The sequence below is a fragment of the Peromyscus eremicus genome, chromosome 20 (genome assembly GCF_949786415.1).
Source record: "Peromyscus eremicus chromosome 20, PerEre_H2_v1, whole genome shotgun sequence".
NCBI lineage: Eukaryota > Metazoa > Chordata > Mammalia > Rodentia > Cricetidae > Peromyscus > Peromyscus eremicus.
In genome coordinates, this window is record NC_081436.1 from 14,084,051 (window position 1) to 14,106,185 (window position 22,135).

The 22,135-nt window shown below is 49.2% G+C and overlaps 1 protein-coding gene across 11 annotated transcripts in view; it reads right to left on the reverse strand.

Annotated features, from left to right (window-relative positions):
* Window positions 1-1,374: 1,374 nt before the first annotated feature.
* Ppp6r2 (protein phosphatase 6 regulatory subunit 2) overlaps window positions 1,375-22,135 on the reverse strand; it is a 67,521-nt gene continuing 46,760 nt past the window's right edge. For 10 of the 11 annotated variants that reach the window (XM_059248118.1, XM_059248116.1, XM_059248117.1 and 7 more), the window contains 14 exons: window positions 15,058-15,273; window positions 13,652-13,716; window positions 11,849-11,964; window positions 9,714-9,799; window positions 9,126-9,206; window positions 8,662-8,759; window positions 8,422-8,479; window positions 7,948-8,072; window positions 7,504-7,667; window positions 6,323-6,479; window positions 6,141-6,229; window positions 5,348-5,543; window positions 2,381-2,608; window positions 1,375-2,290 (listed from right to left, as the gene is read on the reverse strand). In XM_059248118.1, the coding sequence (XP_059104101.1) occupies window positions 2,242-2,290; window positions 2,381-2,608; window positions 5,348-5,543; window positions 6,141-6,229; window positions 6,323-6,479; window positions 7,504-7,667; window positions 7,948-8,072; window positions 8,422-8,479; window positions 8,662-8,759; window positions 9,126-9,206; window positions 9,714-9,799; window positions 11,849-11,964; window positions 13,652-13,716; window positions 15,058-15,273 (1,728 nt within the window). In that variant the 3' untranslated portion in view covers window positions 1,375-2,241. The remainder of the gene's footprint in view (window positions 2,291-2,380; window positions 2,609-5,347; window positions 5,544-6,140; window positions 6,230-6,322; window positions 6,480-7,503; window positions 7,668-7,947; window positions 8,073-8,421; window positions 8,480-8,661; window positions 8,760-9,125; window positions 9,207-9,713; window positions 9,800-11,848; window positions 11,965-13,651; window positions 13,717-15,057; window positions 15,274-22,135) is intronic. The other variant, XM_059248119.1, reaches the window with a different exon arrangement.

Here is a 22,135-nt window from a genome sequence, read left to right on the forward strand (position 1 = left end):
CCCTCTGTCCCAACCTTGGGGTTTGCTGAGTGGGCAGAGAGTTGCTATCTTTCTTGTATACTTCTTCTGGAGCCTGAGTCCATCTTCCTCCAAGAGCCTGTGGTCATGAGCAGCTTTGCTGCAGAAGGCGACTTCATGACACTCTTGCTAGCACATGGCCACCCAACTTCTGCAGGCCTCCAAGCCAGAGAAGAAAGCCCTGTCTTTTCTACCCAAATAGCTCTGCAGCATTAGTTGACGTCAAGGAGGCTCCAGATGTGTGTGTGTGTGTGTGTGTGTGTGTGAGAGAGAGAGAGAGAGAGAGAGGAGAGAGAGAGAGAGAGAGAGAGAGAGAGAGAGAGAGAGAGAGACTGAGAGACTTCAGGAAATCGTTCTGAAGCTGAAGGACAAAGGCCACACTCTTGGGCAGAAAGGAGCATGGGCTCTTAAAAAAAAAAAAAAAAAGGTCCTCAAGGCAGCTAGGAAGGGGGAAATGTGGCTAAGAGAAGAGGCAACACCCACAGTGATCTGTAAGTCACAGATCATGGGTCTTACGCTGTCTACACCTCCTCCTCTTCCTCCCCTGGGGCTACCATGGAGGTCCCTGATCATCCCATCCAAGGACGTTGTGATGATTTTTGTTGCTGGGCTTGTTACTGTCCTTTCCTACTTGCCTGTGAACCTCACCAAGACTAGACACCATTAGCTGTGTACTTGCAGCCAGGGCTGGGGCAGAAGGTAGGCAGAGAGCTATGGGTGCTGCAGAGATTGGAGGAATGTCCCAGGATGGCTGTTGGTGTTGAGGGCTAGCCACTGGTGATCTGGACCCTGCCTGTCTCTCTAAGGTGGAGGTGAGCAGCAGATGAAGATGCCAGAGGTGTGACCCTGCTGTGGTGGAAGGTTGAACCCCATCATCTCTGGTGCTGTATCATTACTACTTCTGTTCCCCACAGCTGGCCGTAAGATGATCTTAGATCTTTCCTGGAACTGAGTTAGACTGTGATTCAGAAATCCATCAGTAGGGCACATTCTGGGGAGGAAAAGCGCTGCTGTCCACATTTCAGGTTCGAGTCAGGGCTGGGGGTGTAGCCGAGGCACTACTACCTGAGCAGGTGAACACTGGCAGGGGCCGGGGCAGAGCCACAGGGCCCAGTGAAGACGGAAGTAAAGGTGCTGCTGGGAGGGAGGAACGTGACCCTTGGGTCAGTCACTTGTGGATGGGCCTTGGGGTTGGGTTGGGGAAGCCTTCACAAAACGGTGTCATTGGTCTGACTGTTGAGGGAGAGCTTTTCATTCTGTTTCAGTATGAGATCCAACTACTATGAATGAACTTGGTAGGATAGCAAAAGTGTCCACATAGGCTGGGCTCAGCATCTGCAGCTTAACAATACACACTTTTTCAGTAAGAATGATACTTTTTATTGGGGGTTGGATGCCCTGTCAGAAGGTCAGAACATTTAAAAAAAACAAAACAAAACAAAAAAAACCAGACTTTTAGACTCTTCCTGGACAATATGGGCCTGCCTGTCTCAGCCTCCCAGTGCTCTGCTGTGTCCACTCTTCTATGTCTGACATTGGCTAATACCAGGCACCTCGAACCACCCACTCAAGCGTGCCAGTCCACCCTGCTGATCACAGAGACAACCCCATCTGGTCCAAAGGGTCCTTTGTTTTTAAGGCAGTCAAAAATTTGCAGCCTGATTCAAATACCAGCTCCCAGGACCCCCTGGGCAGCTAGAAGTGGGGTTTGACCTCATGTGGCCAAACTAATGCCAGACCCCCATGCATTTGTGGGGATCAGGTCTCTCCAACTCAGGCCTTTGCATCTGCCCTGAGCCAAGGGAGACCCTGTACTGTAGCTGGGTACAAAGTGCAAAAAAAACGGCTTTTCCTCCATGCGTTAAAAAATACAGGTGAAACCAGAGCCTGGAGATCCACACCCTTCCCGCCCATCTGTTGATGCTGGCACTTCAGGATCTTGTTCCTCCCCAACTCCTGCAGGTGGAAGCTGCATGTCAGGGACTTCATTGCCATACCAAGGCCTGGACCCGGGGGTGGCCAGGTGTATCCTGTCTTCCAATGGGACCAAGGGCAGGCAGGAGAGATGTGAGTTCGGTCATCCAACTGGTTCCAACTGCCAGCTTTACCAAATGCAGCATTTATTTTAAAGTTAAATTAAAAAAAAAAAAAATTGCATCACCAGGTAGTTTTCTGATACAGGAAGCAGCCTGACCAGGGCGGGCCACAGCTGGATGGCAGCAGTTACACAGGACCGTTTAAGGCAGCTCCTTCTGGCAGGGCATCTGTCTTCCTGCATAAATGGGGAAAGGCAGAGTTGGAAGCATGTGGGTTCCTGGGGTTCATCCAGTCCCATCCTACCCTCTTTGGCCAACCTACTCACCTGTCCTTTGTCACTGTCCCCAGGGTGGCAGCTATGGCTGGGGCTGCTGTGGTTACTGCCATGATCGGCCCTGGGGGGACTGCAGTGGCCACTGAGGGAGAAACAGCTGTGGCAGCTGTGGGGGGGCCTGCCTTGCTTGGTGCTGTGGTGGCCACAGCAGGACTGACAGTCACTTCTGGAGATGCAGGGCAGGCAGGGGCTGACACGGTGCTGTCGGTACACTCAGCCCTGTGTGGCAGACAGGCTTCAGTTACGGGTGCCCCACCCTCACCGCTGCCTCCGTCACATAACCCACCGACCAGTAAAATGGCTTGATCCAGCAAAGGGCATGGGAGCAGCACACAGCTCCTTTCTGCTCTTATCCTCTGTGGGATGACTCAGGAGCTACAGCCAGGTGGCTCTAGAAGCCTGAGTCCCAAACAGTGGGACAAGCTACATGATTGCCATGACCTGAATCCTCCCTACAAGCAACACTCAAGTCCTGACAGTTGTGGAGCTTCGTTTACTGAAGGCCCCAATGCTTCTTCTTAAAGTCAACTCCACCTTTACCCTATCAAAAGGGTTCCAGAGGGCTGGGCATGGTACACGCCTTTAATCCTGCACTTTTAGGAGGCACAGGTAAGCAGGTCACTGAGTTTGAGGTCAGCCTGGCCTACAGAGAATACCAGGCCAGCCAGGGCTATAAAGTAAGACTTTGTTAGAAAGTGGGGGTGGGGCGGGGAAGGGACTATATAGGCACTTAAGGGTCTTCATACCCAAGGCCAGCCCAGCCTAGCCACAAAGTAGCAAGCAGACGGATCCACTGGCCCGCAGACAAAGATAGCCAGCTCTGTAGTCTGAGCCGGGCAGGGGTGCTCAGATGAGATGCAGGACAAGGGAGGGGGAGGGAGTTCTCCTCAAGGCTGAATAAAACCTGGCAGTGATGCCGCCATCTAGCAAGTTTTAAGAATGGCCTTGGAAAGAATTTACTTTGCAGAATGACCCTGTCTTTTTCAACAGGGTTAAAGTAGTTCCCTAGGAAGGATTAAGGAAAGGAGCATTATGGTCTTGAAAATCTCAGTAATCCTAAACTTGTAAGACAGGCTACTATATGGGCATGGCGGTGTACTCTGTAATCGGAGCACTACAAAGATGGAGGCAGGAGGGTTGTGAACTTGAGGCTTTATGTGAACACATAAAGACTGTCCCAAACAAGCACTCTCATCCAAGGAGCTCTAGACTAGGCTTTCCCTTTGGTTAATTCCATCACATCCAAATGAGTGACCATGTGAGCCCCTCTCCAAGTCTTGGCTCTACTTTTCTGCAAATCCTTTAGTATTGGCTAATATTAGTATTTAGGGCTGTGTCTTGCCTGGGGTTTCTAGAATATAGGGTCAGGGGCTCAATGAGCTTTGGACATACACAGCCAAGGGGCTGTGGGCACAGAATATTCAACTATAAGCCCAACCTGGACATAGTGATTCTCAACCTGTGAGTTGTGACCCCTTTAGAATTAGACTTCATAACAGTAGCAAAGTTACAGTTATGAAAATAATGTTAGGGTTGGGGGTCACCACAACATGAAGAACTGTATATATTAAAGAGTCACAGCATTAGGAAGGTTGAGAAACCACTGTGTTACACCAACCATGGATTCCAGCTGGTTGAGCTCCCAGCTTACCTGAGGGGGCCCCAATATCACAGAGGACCCTCCAGAACCACATAGCGTGGTGGGCAGGGCCTGCTCTGCTTGTACAGGAGTAGGCAAGGCTGGTGGGATCTAGGGCCTGAATGCATGCATGCATGATGGTGGACTTGTGCTAGGCCGTATGGCTGATGCCCACCTGTCAGGTACGAGCCAACTTGGAAGAAGTGTCGGCAGGGACAAGACTGGGAAGCCCACGAGTGATATTCATTCAGAGCAGTTGCAAAAGCCTTCCACACATGGGGCAGTCAAGAGCCTTGTGAGTGAGTACCATGTCTCCTGGTAGGGTTCCTCCACCGCACCCTGAACTTAGGTGGAGTCCTGCCTTTGTCCAGCTGCAAGCCATTTCCAGAATCCTGTCAATAGGCAACTCCTTATGCTCCTGTGCCTCAACACCTGCGCTCTAGCCTCTGAATGCCAGGAGGCATGTCAGTTCGCTGATGGACCCTAGGGACTTAGCCTCTGGGGAGTGAGTGCCCCGAGTCAGGTAACTCCTGGAATGTCTTGGTCCTGTCTTCTCATCTTAACCACTCAAAACAGAAAACAAAACAAAAAACGAACTGTGGACTGAGTTTGCTAGAGGGCTGGCTTCTTTGCAGGGAGGATGGCAGTCCTATTTTCTTCAGACTCCTCAAGGGGACTCTGACTTATCTACCTGCCAGTTGCTTCTACCACCCAGCTAGGGCTCGTACTACAGACCCAGTCCTCAACCCCGAGAAATACTCTATCCTACTGTGGGTGTGCAGGGCACCCGACTGGAGTCCACACATGCCCTACCACAAAGTGGGCAGCAGAGGAGGGTTGGCCAGCCCCAGAGTCATGAGTTTGCCCTATAGAAAGTTAAGGTTGTTCACTGTCTAGAACAACCCTAGACAACAAGGAGGTTAGCCAGTCCCAGAGCCTGAAAACAGGTATTCTCTGTAACTGGCTTCTGTAGTGGAGGCTGGCTGTCTTCTCAAGTTTCTGGGGAGCTCTTAGTACATCCAGGTTCTATCTTCTATTCTGAGTTACTTAAAACAGAAGGCATGCACTATTGTCAAAGAAGTCCCATACCCTCAGTCCAGCCTTCCCCTTAGTAAAGAGGCACTGTCTTTTCTAGAGATGGCTTCCCAGGATCATTAGCCACTGAGGCAGCAGCAAGGGGTTCCAGCCTAGCGGCTACTTGTTCTCAGAGAGCTGAGATCTGGCAACTGAGCCTGGGTCTTAGTGGTTACAGGACCAGAGACCTGTATACGCCACACAGTGTTCACTGGGCCCCCAGGCGAACTTGCCTCCCTTCACACCTGCTGGCAGCAGCCTCCTCTGTCCTGGGCAGTGGGGAGGCCTTTCCCCCACGGCCTGTGCACACGGCTTCCACAGCACCAGGCGCCTTCTCCTCGTCCTCACTGTCAGATCCCCCGGAGGAGCTGCTGTCGGAGGCTACCAGTGGGGCCTTCCGGGTGACACACACGTTCCAGGCACAAGGCGAGGTAGGACCAACTGCAAACGAAGGAATCCTGCGGTATTTGTGAGGGCAGAGGGGCCAGAGAGCACAGCTACCACAGCCTGAGGGACCCCAAATTTGCATATGCCAGGTGAAACACGAGAGGCAGAAAGAGCTCCCGTGAGTGTCACACCTGCTTGTTCACAGGGACCACATGAACTGCTGCTGTGCCCTCCATAGGGTAATGTGTGCTCTTCTCAGAGGAGGAAGGCACTGAGACTGCTGTCGCTGTCCCTACTCTAACCTGGTCTAGTTGCCTAGGAAGGAGGAGATGGAGGCCAAGGACTTTTTGATCACGTCCCAGTTGGCTTTCCATCAGTGACTCTCTACATACTTAACAATGTGACTCAAGGGTGCAGACCTGGCTCTGAGGGCAGCCTAATGGCCATGTTGCCCTGTCCTGTACCCCTAAAGCTGGAAGACCTCCATCTATACATGACAACTCAAATCCCACAAGTATATATGGACCCCAATACCACAAAGGCATGGTCACACCTGGGACCTTGACCACTTCCCATTTTCCCAAGGGGGTCTGTCCTTGCATTTAGGCCTGGGAACTAGTCAGAGCAGGTGTCCGAGCTGCTGCTACTTACAGGCTTTCTCTGGGCCTGGACTCTGGCCACCCTCAGCATGGCTGTGGCCCATATCCACAGGAGAGCTGCACCGGGGCCCTGACTCAGAGCTACAAAAGAAGATGGGGACAAACTGAGCCCACAGGGCAACACTGGTCCTGACACCCAACAGGCATTGCTCTACATGCTGATGTGTTTGTTACCAGCAGAAAGGCTGGAAGTCGGTGAATTTGGCCCAGCCTTTCTCTTCTGGAGCTGAGGGACCAGCTGTCCATACACTAGACCCCACATCCCTCGCAGCTCCTGGGGCTGCAGACATCGGGTTCACTGGCTCATCAAAAACTGCTGTCCATGTAGTACCTGCCAGGGGGAGATACAGCAGTCATAAACAGGCAGGCCCAGGATGTGATAGACAAGGGAGAAGCAGCATCATATGGAAATTGGTAGAGGGATCAGCAGAGCTCAGCAGGAATACAAGATGCTCCCAGTTAAGAAACCCCAGAGGAGGGCTGGAGAGATGGCTCAGCGGTTAAGAGTACTGACTGTTCTTCCAAAGGTCCTGAGTTCAATACCCAGCAACCACATGGTGCCCTCTTCTGGCCTGCAGCCATATATGCAGGCAGAACACTGTATACATCGTAAATAAATCTTAAAAAAAAAAAACAAAAAAACACTCCCCCCTCAGGAGCCCTCTCTGTCTGAAGTGTCAGAGATAGCAGGACATCCTGGTACCTACTGGCCCTTTGAAGAGGGTAGTATGGCCTCAGACCCTGGAATGCTTGGGTGCGAGGGCCTCGAGGGTTCTGATAGATTATCCACATGTATGGGCATCAGTACTAGCTGTGTGGTGCTTCACAAGGTACCTGAGAGATGGTACAAAGTAGGTACTGTCCCGCCGGAGGTCACAGGCACTCTGCTCTCTCCTTGGCCTCGGCATGGGTAGCCCTACTGTGGGTGTTCTTGCCCTTGGCCTCGCAGCTTCTTGTCAGCCCCAGCTAGGGTGCTGACAACTCCTAACAGAAAGCTGGCTTCTTGCCCATGTCCTGAGTATCTCAGCACCCCAAAGCAGAAGTAATAAAAGGGGTCTCTTAGGAGGTAGTAGATGGGGTGGCAAGCAACAGCACACAGATTACATGGGGGTATGCCTTCCCTAACAATGACAGCTGATACCAGCTGTGCAAGTGCAGATGCAGGAAACAGGTACCCCAAGAGAAGGGAGCAAGAACACCGTGCTCTCGATTCCAGGTAGAGAAGCAGAACATTTCATGAAACCATATGTAGATGGGGAAGCAGGTCATCGACAGCCAAAGGGAGCTCCTAAGACATACAAGTCAGATCACCTGTCCCCAACACCCATGTCCCTTGCTGGATCTTCAGGTATTACCTTCTGAATCACTCTCTGAGCGAGGACCTTCTTTCTGTGTAGGGGATGAAGGAGTGGCCAATCCAGGCATACTCCTAGCTGCTGCTAAGCCAGCCTTCCTGTCCTGGCCTCCATGCTCCAGGGCATTCTTTGAGTAATTTTCTGAGACATGAGGGGCTCCAAACCTGGGCAAACACAAAGGTAGTAGATGCCTGGTAAGCCTTGGTTAGATGCCCAATGCTGGAGAGCCCATGGTAGCTCAGGAATTGGTGCCAGGGAAGGATGGGCACAGGGTATCCAGATAAGCACTGCTTGGCTCCCACCAGCTTCTAAGCTCTGGTCTCTTCAGGAAGGGTCACTGCCTCTCTGGGTATCAGACCTTCAACAGTAGCTGGATATCCAGTGCTCAATCTTGTGCCTGCTTCCCACTGGGGGAGGCTCTGAGAGAATATGTGAACCCCACACCTGGCTCTGGCCATCACACGGGCAGTGCATCGAGTCTCCTCATCCTCCCAGATGTCTTCTTCCTCCTCGTCATCGAAGGGCTGGATTCGATCACTACAGCAGGCTTCAAACAGAGCTGCACTAGGCTGTAAGATGGAACAGGAGCTGCTTCAAACAGAGCTGCACTAGGCTGTAAGATGGAACAGGAGCTGCTTTCTGCAGACCCTGGGGAAGCCTTGGTCCCAAATGACTCCCAGAGAGGCTCAGCTCACAGAACAAGGCTGACAAGACAGTATGGGAGGAGGCAAGGAGGGAAGCTCTGCTCTCACTCCCATGGAGGGCTGCCTCCCAGTCCTGACACAAATATACTGGCCAGGGCCCCCATGGTTTCATCCACCTGTGACAAGGACCAAGTTGTGGGCATAGCTTGAACTAGCTGAGCAAGGGGAATAAAATGTTATACCCTGCGGCCCTGCAGCAGCCCCCATCACTCACACTGTCCTCATCGGCTTCAATGTTGAAGTTGATCTCTGCAATCCGGTCAAATGGAGCACTGCAAGAACAAGGTCCCTCAGTACCTCCTCTGGTCCAGTGGACCTGGTTGCCCTCAGACAGTGGGTGGGACATTCACTATCTCCTCAGGGACAGTGGACCTCATCCTGGTGAGATCACTTGGAGCTTAGGGAAGAGGACTCGCTAGCCCAGAGCCTGCGCCTTCATGGTGTCTGCACTCACTTGATGTTGTCATCCTGGTCTGCAAATTCCTCATCGTTGAAGCCAAACTGATCCACGAAGTTGGCTGTCATCTGCTGGATCTGGTACTCAGAGAAGGCCTGGGAGGAGAGGACGCTGTTATAGAACAAGCTGGAGCTCTGGAGGAGGCTGCTCCTTGGAAGCCAGAGCTCTAGTGCTCAGAAGCAGGCAGTGAATTTTCCCGTAGGCTGAATATTCAGAGTGGCTGAGCAGTTGTGTACAGAAGAACACCTCCTTACTCAACTTTCAAGCTCAGTGTCCCCAGGAGTCTCACCAAGGTGATGTGACTTTGGGGGTGTCCCCCCAGGCCTCCCTCTCCCCCAGATATGCTTGGGGATGAGTTACGTTTTTCTTTTTGCTAGGCAATGTCATGGGAACTAAGCACTACCAAGGACACAGGCTCCAGAAGGGCCCGGCAGGGTGCAGAGTGCCGGCCATGCCCTCACCTGCTGAAGGGACAGCTCGTTAGGGAAAGTACCCTCAATGTCCTCGTCCTCACTTGAGGAGTGAAGGTGGTGAGTGCTCACCTAAAACACAGGCCAGATGGGGTGGGCATGTGAGCTAGCCAGACCCCACCCAGTCCATTCCAGCCAGAGCCCAGACCCACCCTGCCCAGCCTGGGTCTCTCCCCAGCACCCTCCCATACCACCAACCCCCTGGCACTTGTGGGCCTGTGCAGCTTACTGCAAAGAGATGCCAAGTGAGGCCAAAGCCTCATGAAAGAAAGCCTAGCCTCCCTGAGCCAGGTAATACCCTGGGTCCCAAGCATAGAGTCCTTCACAAACAAGCTATAGCTGTGGGAGGGAGGAGACTGAGAGATAACACCAGCTTTGCAAAGAGATCCTGAGAGAGAGAGCCAGCTCTGGTGTGACACTGCCAAGGTCATGCACAGACCGCAGGCCAAAGGCTGGACTGAGTGCCCTGTCACAGTACTGCCCTTGTGCTTCCCTCCTCCCCTGGGCTGCAGGGGGCATGTGGGACTGTCAGTGGTCCTAGCTGCAGCCCTGCCATGGCAGTAGCCCCAGCTTCCTCACCAGGTCCACAGTGTTCCTGCGGTTGGTCTCCATCAGGGTTTCTTCCACAAAGCTCTCCCATCGCCCACGGCAATCTGCAGGGAGCCCTGCAAGATAAGTGCTACCCTGTAAGTCCTTGGGATGTGTGCAGACAGGGCAGGGCACTCAGGAGCCCTAGAAGGCAAATGCTGGTCCAGAGAGGGACAAGCTATGCTTCTATGACCAGTCCACTTGAGGCAAACAGGGGCTGCTGACAGGAAGTAAGCCCATACAACAAAGGGGAGGACAGATGTCCTGTAGGGTCTGAGACTATAGCAACCCTATAGGTCAATGCTCACCTTCTTGGTTTTACAAAGATCTCAGGGACATGAGAGTTGTTGCTTCATTTATTTATTTACTTGCAATTCATAAAAATAAATTTAATATATTGACAATATATTTTCTTTTTTGTTTGTTTCGTTGGTTCATTGGTTGTTTTTTCAAGACAGGTCTTTTTTCTCTGTGTAGTCCTGGCTGTCCTGGAACTCCATCTACAGACTAGGCTGACCTTGAACTCAGAGATCCACCTGTCTCTGTCTCCCTAGTGCTGAGATTAAAGGTGTGAGCCACCACTGCCCAGTTTGTTTGGTTGGGTGTTTTTTTTTTTGTTTTTTCAAGATAGAGTTTATTCGATTTTTTTGTTTTTGTTTTTGTTTTTTTGAGACAGGGTTTCACCATATAACTCTGGCTATCCTGGAACTCAATATGTAAGCCAGGCAGGCCTCAAACTCCTAGAGATCCACCTGTCTCTGGCCCCGTCCCCCAAGTACTGGGATCAAAAGCATATGCCATCACACCTGGTGGCATGAGAATTCTGAGTCCACCTGCTGGTGTATGTTTACATCCCAAGGATCTAAAGCAGCATCCCCTCCTACTGTACTCCTTATAGTCCTGAATGTGGTCTACAGCCTGGGCCTGATCCGGAAACCAGAGCTTTCTGCTCACCCCTCACCTCCCTAAACTGTCCTATCCTGGGCTCCACTCCCACTTGTTTTTCTCTTCTAGCTACAAGGGAGCCACCCCCAGCTTGCTCACTGTTCTGCCCTGCCACTTCCTTATCATGTGGTGATGGGCCAGCAAATCCAACTTCACCAGAGACTACTGAAGTACAACTAGGAAGAAGTATAACTAGCAGACAGGCAGGTGGCCTGAGATACCACAGAGAAAGCAATTCCTCTGGTCCTGGGTCATGGAGAACCACCTGGAGCTTCCTTACTCTACCCTTGTTGGGGAGATATTGCACAAAGGGCCATGGGGCCGAACAAGGAGCTCACCCCTCCTCCACCACAAATGTGCACAGGACCCATAATTATCTCTAGTGCAGCAAAGCTATCTTTTCACCTTCCCAAGACAGCTCCCCACCAGCCAACTCAGGGTGTTGAGCAAGAATTATCTTGCCCATGCACAAACTAGTTCCTAGACATCTCTGAGGCTACCTGTCTGTCAATCCGGACCAGGCTGCAGGGGATCTGGTGTGCCCTATCCAGGCTTGCTGGTAACCTCTCCTTCCCTCACCCAGTACCCCCTCACTCATGCACTTAGGTCAAATGAGAGAGTATGTGATATAAGGATGAGAATGTGGTCACAGAGCCATCCTGTGCTCAGGACATGAAAGGGTCAGAAAGGAGTGCCCTGCTTGAGGGGGCACAGAGCAGCGGGCACCATGGCTGAGGGCAGGGGCTCTGCTGTTCTGTTTGGGACCCAGAATGGTACTGCCCACCCTGTAGGGCTCAGGGTTCCAGTCTTGGTGCCTACCACCTGCTTCTAGGGGCAGGCTATCACCTACACTGATGGTCTCCAGATGTGCATACTAGGAAGGCCCTCCAAATTGCTGGAGTTGAAAACAAAGCAGGAAGGTAGGCCAGGGTCTCTAGTGAAGGCACAGCTCTGGGCAGCCCCTGAGCACAAGAGAGCCTAGAGGGTGATTCTTGGCTTCTAAGGCCAGCACTGGAGCCCGTCCTTGGCAGGCTGAATCTCCTATACTCTACAGATGTCTGCTCCATGAACAGAACATCAGCTTATATTGAGATGACGAAGAAGGCTGCATGGTTTGTCCCCAAGTGTAGTTATCACTGCTAAGGACACAGGGCAGAGAGAGAGGGAAGTAGTAGGCTCACCTCGGATGACTTCACTGATATGGGTCTGCACCGGGCCCTGCTCCAGGTTCTGTACAACTGCATTGGCGATCCGTGTGAGGTGACCCATATTCCCACGTCTCATGCCACCTGCTGCCCTGAAAGTAAAATGAACTATCATGGTGGTCACTCAGTCCAGCTCTGCCCATTCTCACTGGGAGGGCCACTAACAGGCTTTCTGAAGCTCATCTCCACTGTCACCTGTAGCCTAAGCCTTTGGCTTCTCTGCAGCTGTCACCCCAGCTTAACTGCGGGGGAACAACCTGACCAGTCGGTGCCTGACTGACAGCCAGCCTCTAGGATACTGCTGATTATCGATCATCTGGTATGCACTAAGATCAGCCCAGCTCCCCCGTCAGACAAGAAACACTAACGAGACAGCTTACTTCGTGGCCCACGTTCCACCAGAGTAGCATGAAAGAGGAGCTGATCGGGGCTGATGGTAGTACAGCTTTTGCTGGGCACACTGCTTTTAGGATATTGCCCATCGTTGGAGCTGGCTGGGGCCTCCACAAGTGAGCTGGTCTAGCCTCTACTTGTGCACCACACAGGTCCTGAGTGACAGTTCCACAACTGTACTTAGACCCCTCTGGGCTCTCATGAGCCCTGCCCAACACTGCCTAGAGCCCACCTGTTCTCAGCAGGACAATAAATGAATGAGGGTGACCACTGACTCCTGAAAACCATAGAGCATTGTTTCTGAGTGAAGAGAAGGCTCAGCCAGGAGATGCAGGAAAGCTAAACTGTGCCCTGTGCACAAGTCCCAACAAAGTGTGCTCCGAGTTTAGTAAGATCCAGACTGTTAGAGATGGCTCAGCAGTTACGAGCACTGGCTGTTCTTCCAGAGGACCTGGGTTTGATTCCCACCACAGGGCAGCTCACAATCACCACTAACTCCAGTTCTAGGGGATCCAATGCCATCGTGTGGCCTCTGAGGGTACCAGGCATACACTCATAGTGCACAAAAAAACCATGAGGCAAAACCCTCACATATAAAATAATAATTTTAAAATAAAAAAGAATGGTGGCAGCCGGCACATGGGAAGCTGAGGTAGCAGCATAAGAAGTTCCTGGCCAGCCTGCGATATATAGCAAGACACTCTTTCAAAAAAACCAAAACAGTGGCTAGTTGTGGTGGTACATGCCTTTAATCCCAGAATTTGGGAGGCAATAGCAGGTGGATGGATCTCTCAGTTTTAGGCCAATCTGGTTATGTGGTAAATTCCAGGATAGCCAAAGCTATATAATGAGACCCTGTCACTGGGGAAAAAAATTAAAAGAAAAAAATCTTAAGAGAGAGAGAGAGAGAGAGAGATATCACAGATTCACAAAGTCCAAGCAAGGCTGGGAGGTGATGGCACATACCTTTAATTCCAGCACTCAGAGGTAGAGGAAGGTGGATCTCTGTGAGTTTAAGGCCAGCCTGGTCTACAAAGTGAGTTTCAGGACAGACAAGGGTACACAGAGAAACCCTGTCTCAAAAAACCAAACCAAAACGAAGTCCAAGCAAGATAGGTTGGGGAGGGTCACCTACCTACACTGTGTGGCCCAGCCAGCCATCACTCAACATGGCACTCTCCATGCCTGCCTGTATCCTCCTTCCTGAGAAGCCCTTATAGCTGTTTACCCAGCAGCAAGATCCCTTCTAGAATAGTCCCAGGCACATATCTTTGTGACACACTGCTGATGCCTGACATGGAGCCTGGAGTCTTGCCGTATCCAACATCCTGGTGAGATGCATCTCTGCATCCCTAACTGGCCAAGGGGGTTCCTCAGGGTCCTTACTGTGTGTGGTCGTTGGCTTCCCAGGCTTCCAGGATCCTCTGTACCAGGCAGCACTTCTGGAACAGCTGTGAGAGCAGAGCGGCAAGCAGTGTGAGTGGGAGCCCAAGGTTCACACTGCCTCCTAGGTGCTGCAGGTAGTGAGCTGGCAAATCAGCACTGAAGACCCTGTGGCCATGACATCACTGATGCTCAAGGGCTCCAAGTCTCATGCTATTGAATGCCCTGAGAATGAAGACCAGTAAATATAGTAAAGGACAGTCTATGCTCCTCCAACATGCTAGAATGTCTTCTACCTCCCCTCCTGTGGGCCTCACCTACACCTCTGGCCACTCTCCCATCAGCTCTCTGGGGCCCTTAGCATTTTCTTCTCCCATACACAGGCTGTTTTCTTGTATGTAGGATGTCTGTTACAGATCCCAACTCACACCTTCACCGTCACTATCTGGGGGTCCCTGTTGGTCTATATGCACCCCCTCAACAGTACTCTCTGTCCCCATGTAGCTCTTGATGCTGCAATCACCTGTCTCATGGCTGTTTATTCACTGGGCCATAAACTGTGGGCCAGACTGAATGCATCTTATCCATATTAGCTCCTGCTAGGTCTGTCTGCACACAGGTTGCCAAGATACCTACCCCAAGCAAGTAGCATTGAGACCTTCTAAACCCAATCAAGCACTGCTGTCTATGAGGCCTCTGAACAGAGACCCAGGAACCCTTTCTCAAGCTACTGCCCTCCTGTCAGCTCTGTAGTATGGTCCAGAATGTCCTTTATCACTGTAGAACTGGGCAGCAGTCACGGTGGGCCTCAGCTCAGGTACAGCTTATGATCCCAAGCTATTTTCTCCCTTTCTTCCCTGGCAAACGTCCATTAGGGCTGCTCTCTACCAGGGACGATATTAAATGCTGCTGTCAAAAAGAGGCTGAGTTGCAGGCTCTTAGCCCTAGGGTGACCGACCCAGGTGAAGGGGCAGGGTGACAACTGTATGGTCATCCTATGAAGAATACAGGAATTCACAGAGAAAGCTGGTGCACCTGGCTTCTAGGAGGTCCAAAGTTCCAGAAAACTTTCTCATGAGAATTTAACACTTGTATTTCCCCTTGTGTTTAGTTATAAAGGTGGACTGAAGGGGGGGGGGGGCTCCTTGTGAGCAGAGCCACACCGGGGGAGCAATGTCCAGGTGGCCGCCTGCCTAGAGCCACTACCCACAACCACAAGATCATCTCTGCAAATGCTGGCTTGCCTTCTCTGTCTCCAACTCTGATCCTGTCACACCTGAACATTTCTTCTTCACAATTTTATGTTCTTGTGAGTAGCACCTCTGGCCCACGAGGGTGAGAGGATGATACCCCAGATCCTGGGAAGTGCTGGCTCAGCTGACAATGAGGAAGAAGGGCCTTGGACTTACATGGGTCACCATCGTGTTCTCAGGAAGGCTGGTGACAGACTGGGGGGTCTCCAGCTTCCCAATCCCATCTCCACTCCCCTGCAGAGGCTCCACCTTGCCATCCGATCCACTGGCTTCTGCCTGCTCCTCCCGGGCAGCATGGGAAAGAATAGCAGCTATGCATAGTTCCACTTGGAAGTGCAAAAAGTTATTCCAGGTGTATTTAAAAAACAAGTCCTGAGTAAACAGAGGACAGAAAAAAGTCTTTAGATGGGTCTTCTCCAAACAGCTGAACTCCAAGGTGAAGGGGAATCAATCTCAAAACTTCATCTGCTAATTTCACAAGTGTGCAGCTGTGGTGTGCTAGGGCTTCCCTGAGGCCCATTTCTCTTTTATCAAGTTCCCGAGGATCTGACCTGCCCACCGCCCTCTTGCTTGCTACAATCTCATCCACCTCAGATCCTATCCAAATAGTTGTACTCTACTTTCTATAGATTTATTCTTTGTTCCTTAATTAGATATTTATCTAATTTGGGTTTGGTTTTTTTTTATGGTGTCTTTGAAGGGCTATGTATTTTCCTATAAAGCCTACTTTACACTTTATATATTTTACTACATAGTGTTTTTTAAATTATTATTCAGCTCTAAGAATTTAAAAGTATGCTAAAGTTGGGACTCCACCAGGATGAGTGACATCCATCTTCTCCACATGAACATGAGACTGAGGTGTGCCAGGTATCCTTGGAAGAGTTGGAGCTAGAGCATCATTGGCAAAGCCTAGACAAAGAGCAGCCTCGGGCCTCCTCTGAAACACAAAGGATTAAAAGTATCCTGTCTCCCAAGGAGCCTTTTCCAGACCAGGGTAGGGAGAGGAATAAAGGCTGAGTCCTCAGCTCTGGACCTTCTCCATTACTGCCATCTCACACAGCCAGGGTTGCAGCAGCCCACAGTCCCAGACCCAGCTGAGCAAACAGGTATGTGCTGGTGGAGAGGTGGGTACAACTTCAGACCCTCCTTTACAACAAAGATTACATCATCAAACAGAGAAGTCATCTGTTGACATTCTTCTCCAAAACATACATAATCCCTTTCTGAGTGTGTGCTGCACACTTTTAATCCTAGCACCTGGGAGGCAGAGGCAGGCATATCTCCATGTGTTCGAGGCCAGCCTGGTTTACATAGCAAGTTCCAGGCCATCTAAGGCTACATAGTGAGACCCCCATCTCAAAGACAAAGAAAATAAATAAAAAATAAAAAAAGAGAAAGAAACAAACCAACAAACAACCCCAATCCCTAGCTTTACTTTTTGGCTCTGTGACCTTAAGCCACGCAGCCGACTTTGCTACCTAGATCACCTTTCAACAGAGAAAGGAGAGAATACATGACCTAAATGATGAATGCTACCAAACATTTAATTAAAACCTTTTTGTTTATTTTACATGCACTCGTGTTCTGTCTGCATGTATGTCTATGTGAAGGTGTCAGATTCCCTGAACCTGGAGCTACAGACAATTATGAGCTGCCATGTGGGTGTTGAGAAGTGAACCTGTGTCCTCTGGAAGAGCAGCCAGTACTCTTAACTGCTAAGCCATTCCAGACCCTTAAATTTTTTTTATGTGCATGGATATTTTGCCTGCATATATGTTTATGTACCATGTGTGTGCCTGATGCTTGTGAAGGCCAGAAGGAGGTGTCAGATCCCCTAGAACAGGAGTCATAGATGGTTGTGAGCCACGATGTGGGTGCTGGGAACCAAACCCGGGTCCCCTGCAAGAGCAGCAAGTGTTCTTAACTGCTGAGTTGTCTCTCAGCTCCTCCACCAAAGTATCGATCTGATACTAAAATGAGATAAGGAAATGAAAAAAGCCTTTATATGCCTTATGCATACCAATGCAAAATACTAACAAAATGAATCCAGCTTCCCAGTAAAAGATCATTCACCATAACTAAATGGGACTATTCCTGGAAAGCGAGAGCAAGGCCAGTTCAACATAGGAAATAAATCAAAACAGAGAGGGAAAGATAAAAGTCAAAAGACTATCTCTTTCATAAAGAAAAACTATTTGATAAAATTCAAGTCTTATTGGAAAAAAAAGCTGAAAAAGCTAGGGATAGAAGGAAACTTCTTCAAGATATCTACAAAATGTTCCTACCTAACATCACATTCAATGCTGTAAAACTGAAAACTGCTCCAGGAAGAAGACAGGAGAACCTTCGACTCAGTGTAGTGCTGAAATCCCCACCAGAGCAGTCAGGCAAGAACAAGAATCACAGGTCTCCAAATCAGAAAAGAGTAAGTACAATTATCCCCATTGCAAAATGACATGATCTTGTTAAAAAAAAAATCTAAAGATTTCACATAACTATTAGAGGTAAGAAACAAGTTTACACACAAATTTAAAAGTAATAAAAACATCGAGTTATTAAAAAAAAGAAAGAACAAATTCATTAATATTGTAGGATACAAAGTCAACACACACACACACCTTGTATTTCTACACAGAAGCAATAAACAATTCAAAAAGGAAACCAATACTATATTGTAATGCATGATAACATCCAAAAGAATAAAATCCTCGAGAGTAAACTACAGAGGCAAACAGGAGCGCACTGAAAACTGCACAACAGCCCAGGCAGTGGTGGCGCACACCTTTACTCCCGCACTCCAGGGCAGAGGCCCTTGGAGAAATGGCTGGTGCTAGGAGGTCTGGTAGAGCCTTGGAGGTAAGTTGAAAAACTGTCCCCAAAAGTCCTCACATCAGCCGGGCGGTGGTGGTGCATGCCTTTAATCCCAGCACTCAGAGGTAGAGGCAGGCCGATCTCTGTGAGTTTGAGGCCAGCTTGGTCTACAGAGTGAGATCCAAAGTTAGACAGTGAAACCCTGTCTCCAAAAACCAAAAAAAAAAAAAAAAAAAAAAAAAAGCATCAGAAATCTAACACTGATGATCTAAGAGTTCAATCCTTAGGACTTACATGATAGAAAGAGAGAACTGACTCCACAAGCTGTACTCTGACTGCCACATGCACACGGTGGCACCTGGGATCACACACACACACACACATACATACATAACAAATAAATATAATGCAAAACATGCTGGAAGAACTCAAAGAAGACCAGATTTATATATTTATTATTTACATTACTAGGAGTTGAACATAGGGCTTTATTGGTTTTTGTTTTGTTTCATTTTACTTTTTTTTAAAAAGGTTTATTTATTATGTATATAATGTTCTGCCTACATGCCAGAAGAGGGCACCAGATCAAATTACAGACAGTTGTGAGCCACCATGTGGTTGCTGGGAATTGAACTCAGGTCCTCTGGAAGAGCAGTCAGTGCTTTTAACCTCTGAGCCATCTCTTCAGCCCCCTCATTTTACTTTTTAAAAAATATATAATTTATAATGTGTATAAGTGTTTTGTCTACCTATATGTCCTTGGGAGCCAGAGAGGGTATCTGATTTCCTGGGCCTGGAGTTATAGATGGTTGTGAGCCGCCATATGGGGGCTGAGAATTGAACTTGAGTCCTCTGGAAGAACAGCCAGTGCTCTAAACCCCAAGCCATCTCTCTAGTGTGAACAGGCTTTGTGTATTACATAAGTGCTCTGCCACTGAGCTATTTCTCCCTAGTCCCAAAGAAAATCTACTGAAACAAATGGGAAAACCACCAATATTCTCTTAATTAATGTTACATTATATGATAAGGAAATAGAGAGGAAAGAAAACACAAGTATCTATACAAACACATTCTTAACAAAATATCACAGAAAAACTCATGTCAATTATAATCGGTTCTGTAACTGGTCTCGTGGCCTTAGCTGGTATTTGTAACTATCTTCCTCTACTACCCATTCCACATTTCCTCCACTTTCAGCAAGAACCTCAGCATGTCTTGGCTCTTTTCCTGGAGGAGTGACCAATACCTTTATTCTTGAAGGATCTGTGTCCTTTGTCATCCTGCCTGGATTAGATTGTTACAGTTTCCCATTGACATTAATCACAGGATGTGGTAGCACCAACAGATGCCCTAAAGGATCTCCTGCACTCCAGACATAATCTTTCTTACCTCCATTGTGGAGAAGCAACTCAATTTCCCCATGGCAACCTGGATCAATCACCCTTCCTAACACTGTTATTCTTTTAAGGACATTAGAAGCCAAAGTAGCCAGAGAGAAGTCTGAGCTTCCATTTTAATGGAATGTTTGTTGTGGCTCCTGGAAGGAGCACTCCCAACTCTGGAACCAAAACTTCTACTCTAGCAGAATTTAAGGTCAAAGAAACAGGAAGCAAAAACTTTCCTAATGGATCACTGGGGGTGATAATGAATGGAACTATTCCTTTTTCCACCCCTTGATTCCTGGACCTATGGATCCTTGTTATGGGAGAAACATACCATATAGTAGACACTGAGTCCAAGCATATACCATTTTCTGGGAAACCCTGCCCCAGCCCTCAGGCTGCTGCCACCTACTTGGTGCTGTAACTTGATCTTCAAATGGCCCTTCCATCATTCCACCAGGCCAGCTGCTTCAGGACAGTGGGAACATGGTGAGATCAGTGGACTCCATGATCATGGGCCCACTGTCAGCACTTCTCTGGCTGTGAAGTGAGTTCCTTGGTCAGAAGCAATACTGTGTGGAGTTCTATGATGGCAGATAAGGCATTCTATAAGTCCATGGATGGTAGTTTTGGCAGAGGCATTCCATGTAGGAAGGGCAAATGCATAATCAGGATAAAAATCTACTCCAGTAAGGACAAAGTGTTGTCTTTTCCAGAGGAAGCAGTCCAATGTAGTCAACCTGCCACCAGGTCGCTGGCTGCACACCCCACGGAATGGCGCCCTATCTGGGGCTCAGGGTTGGTCTCTACTATCGGCAGATCTGGCACTCAGCAGCAGCTGTAGTGAGGTCAGCCTTGGTGAGTGACAGTCCATGTTGTCAAGCCCATGCATAACCCATCTCTTCCACCATGGCCACTTTGTTCATGGTCCTCTGGGCAATGACAGGGATGGCTGGGGAAAGGGGCTGACTGTCTATAGAACAAATCATCTCATCTACTTGATTACTGAACTCCTCCTCAGCTGAAGTCACCTTTTGATGACAGTTTACATGGGACACAAGTATCTTCACATCCTTTGCCCATTTGGAAAGGTCGATCCACATACTTCTTCCCCAAATGTCTTTCTCACCAATTTTCTAATCATGCTCTCTCCAGGTTCCTGACCATTTAGCCAATCCATTGGCTACAGCCCATGAATCAGTGACCAACTGAACATCTGGCCATTTCTCCTTCCAAACAGTGTGTACGGCTATGTGTATTGCCTGAAGGTTTGCCCACTGTGAAGATTTCCCTTCAGCACTGTCTTTCAGGGTTGTCCCAGAACAGTGCGGTAATGCTGCAGTTGTCTACTTCTGGGTGCCTGCATAATGTACAGAACCATAAATAAACCAGGCCCTAGTCTTTTCTTCCTCAGTCAACCAATCACAGGGCACAGCCATGAGGCTAGAGGTGCATGCTTGGCAGCAGCAGATGACATTGCCTGGCTCTCCCTCCTGAGTGCTGGGATTAAAGGCATGCGCCACCACCGCCCAGCTGGACAACTTCTTCATGTAACTTACTTGTGCCTTCAGGACCTAATCAAGCCTGATAACATACATATATATACATACACACACACACACACTTCCATTTGATAATACTGCTGCTGTGCACCCAGCTCATGATGGGCAGCTCAGGTCACATGGTAACTCGGTGGCCCACTGTCAAATGTTCAGTGTCCCCTATAACCTAATAGCAAGCTGAGAGCTGTCTCTCAAAGGAATAAAACAGTTGAGAATAGTTGTCTGCCAGTGATGGCAGACCTTTGCTCCAAACTCCCAAAGGTCTCTTCTGTGATTCATCTATAAGGGCCTGCCAGTCAAAGGCTCCCAACAGCATCCCTATCTGCCACTGACACCTCAGTTTCATCAGGTCTGCTGGATCATGTGGTCCAAGTGGTAGAGCAGCCTTCACAGCAGCCTGGGCCTGCTGAAGAGCCTTCTGTTTCCAGGCCTCACTCAAAGCTAGCAGCTTTCTGAGTCACTTGGTATATGGGCCAGAGTCACACACCCAAGTGAGGAATGTGCTGTCTCCAGAATCCAAACAGGCCCACTAACAGTTGTGCTTCTTTCTTGGTGGTGGGAGGAGCCAGGTGCAATAAACTTATCCTCCACCTTAGAAGGACTCTCTCTGCATGCACCACACCATTGGACTCCTAAGGATTTCACTGAGGTAAAAGGCCCTTGAATTTTGGCTGGATTTATTTCCTATTCTCTGATACACATATGCATTACCAACAAGTCCAAAGTGGTGGCTACCTCCTGCTCACTTGGTCCCATCTGCATATTGTCATTGGCACAGTGAACCAATGTGATATTTTGTAGAAGAGACAGACAATCAAGAGCCCTTAAACTAAACTGTAACACAGAGCTGGAGAGTTAATATATCCTTGAAGTGAAATTGTAAAGGTATACTGCTGGCCTTGATAACTGAAAGCAAATTGCTTCTGGTGGTCCTTATGGATACACAGAAAAAGGCATTTAATAGATCAATAGCTGCATACCATGTACCAGGAGATGTGTTAATCTGCTCAAGTAAGGACACCACATCTGGTACAGCAGTCACAGTCACTTCCTGATTGAGTTTTCGATAGTCAACTGTCATTCTCCACAATCCATCTTCCGCACTGGCCAGACAGGAGAATGAAAGGGAAATGTGGTGGGAACCACCACCTCTGCATCTTTCAAGTCCCCGATGGTGCACTAATTCCTGCAGTTCCTCCAGGGATGTGATACTGGCTTTGACTCACTATTTCCTCTCGTAGAGGCAACTCTGAGGGCTTCCATTAAGCCTTTCCAACCACAGTTGCCCTCCTCACCCCACAGGTCAGGGAACCCATGTGAGAATTCTGCCAACCTCTAACTCTATCTATCCCAATTATACATTCTGGAGCTGGGGAGATAACCACAGGATGAGTTGAGGGACACACTGGAGGTACTCTGAGTCAGATAGCAACCAAAACTCTATAAATCATCTGACCTCTCTAAGCCCCTACTGTA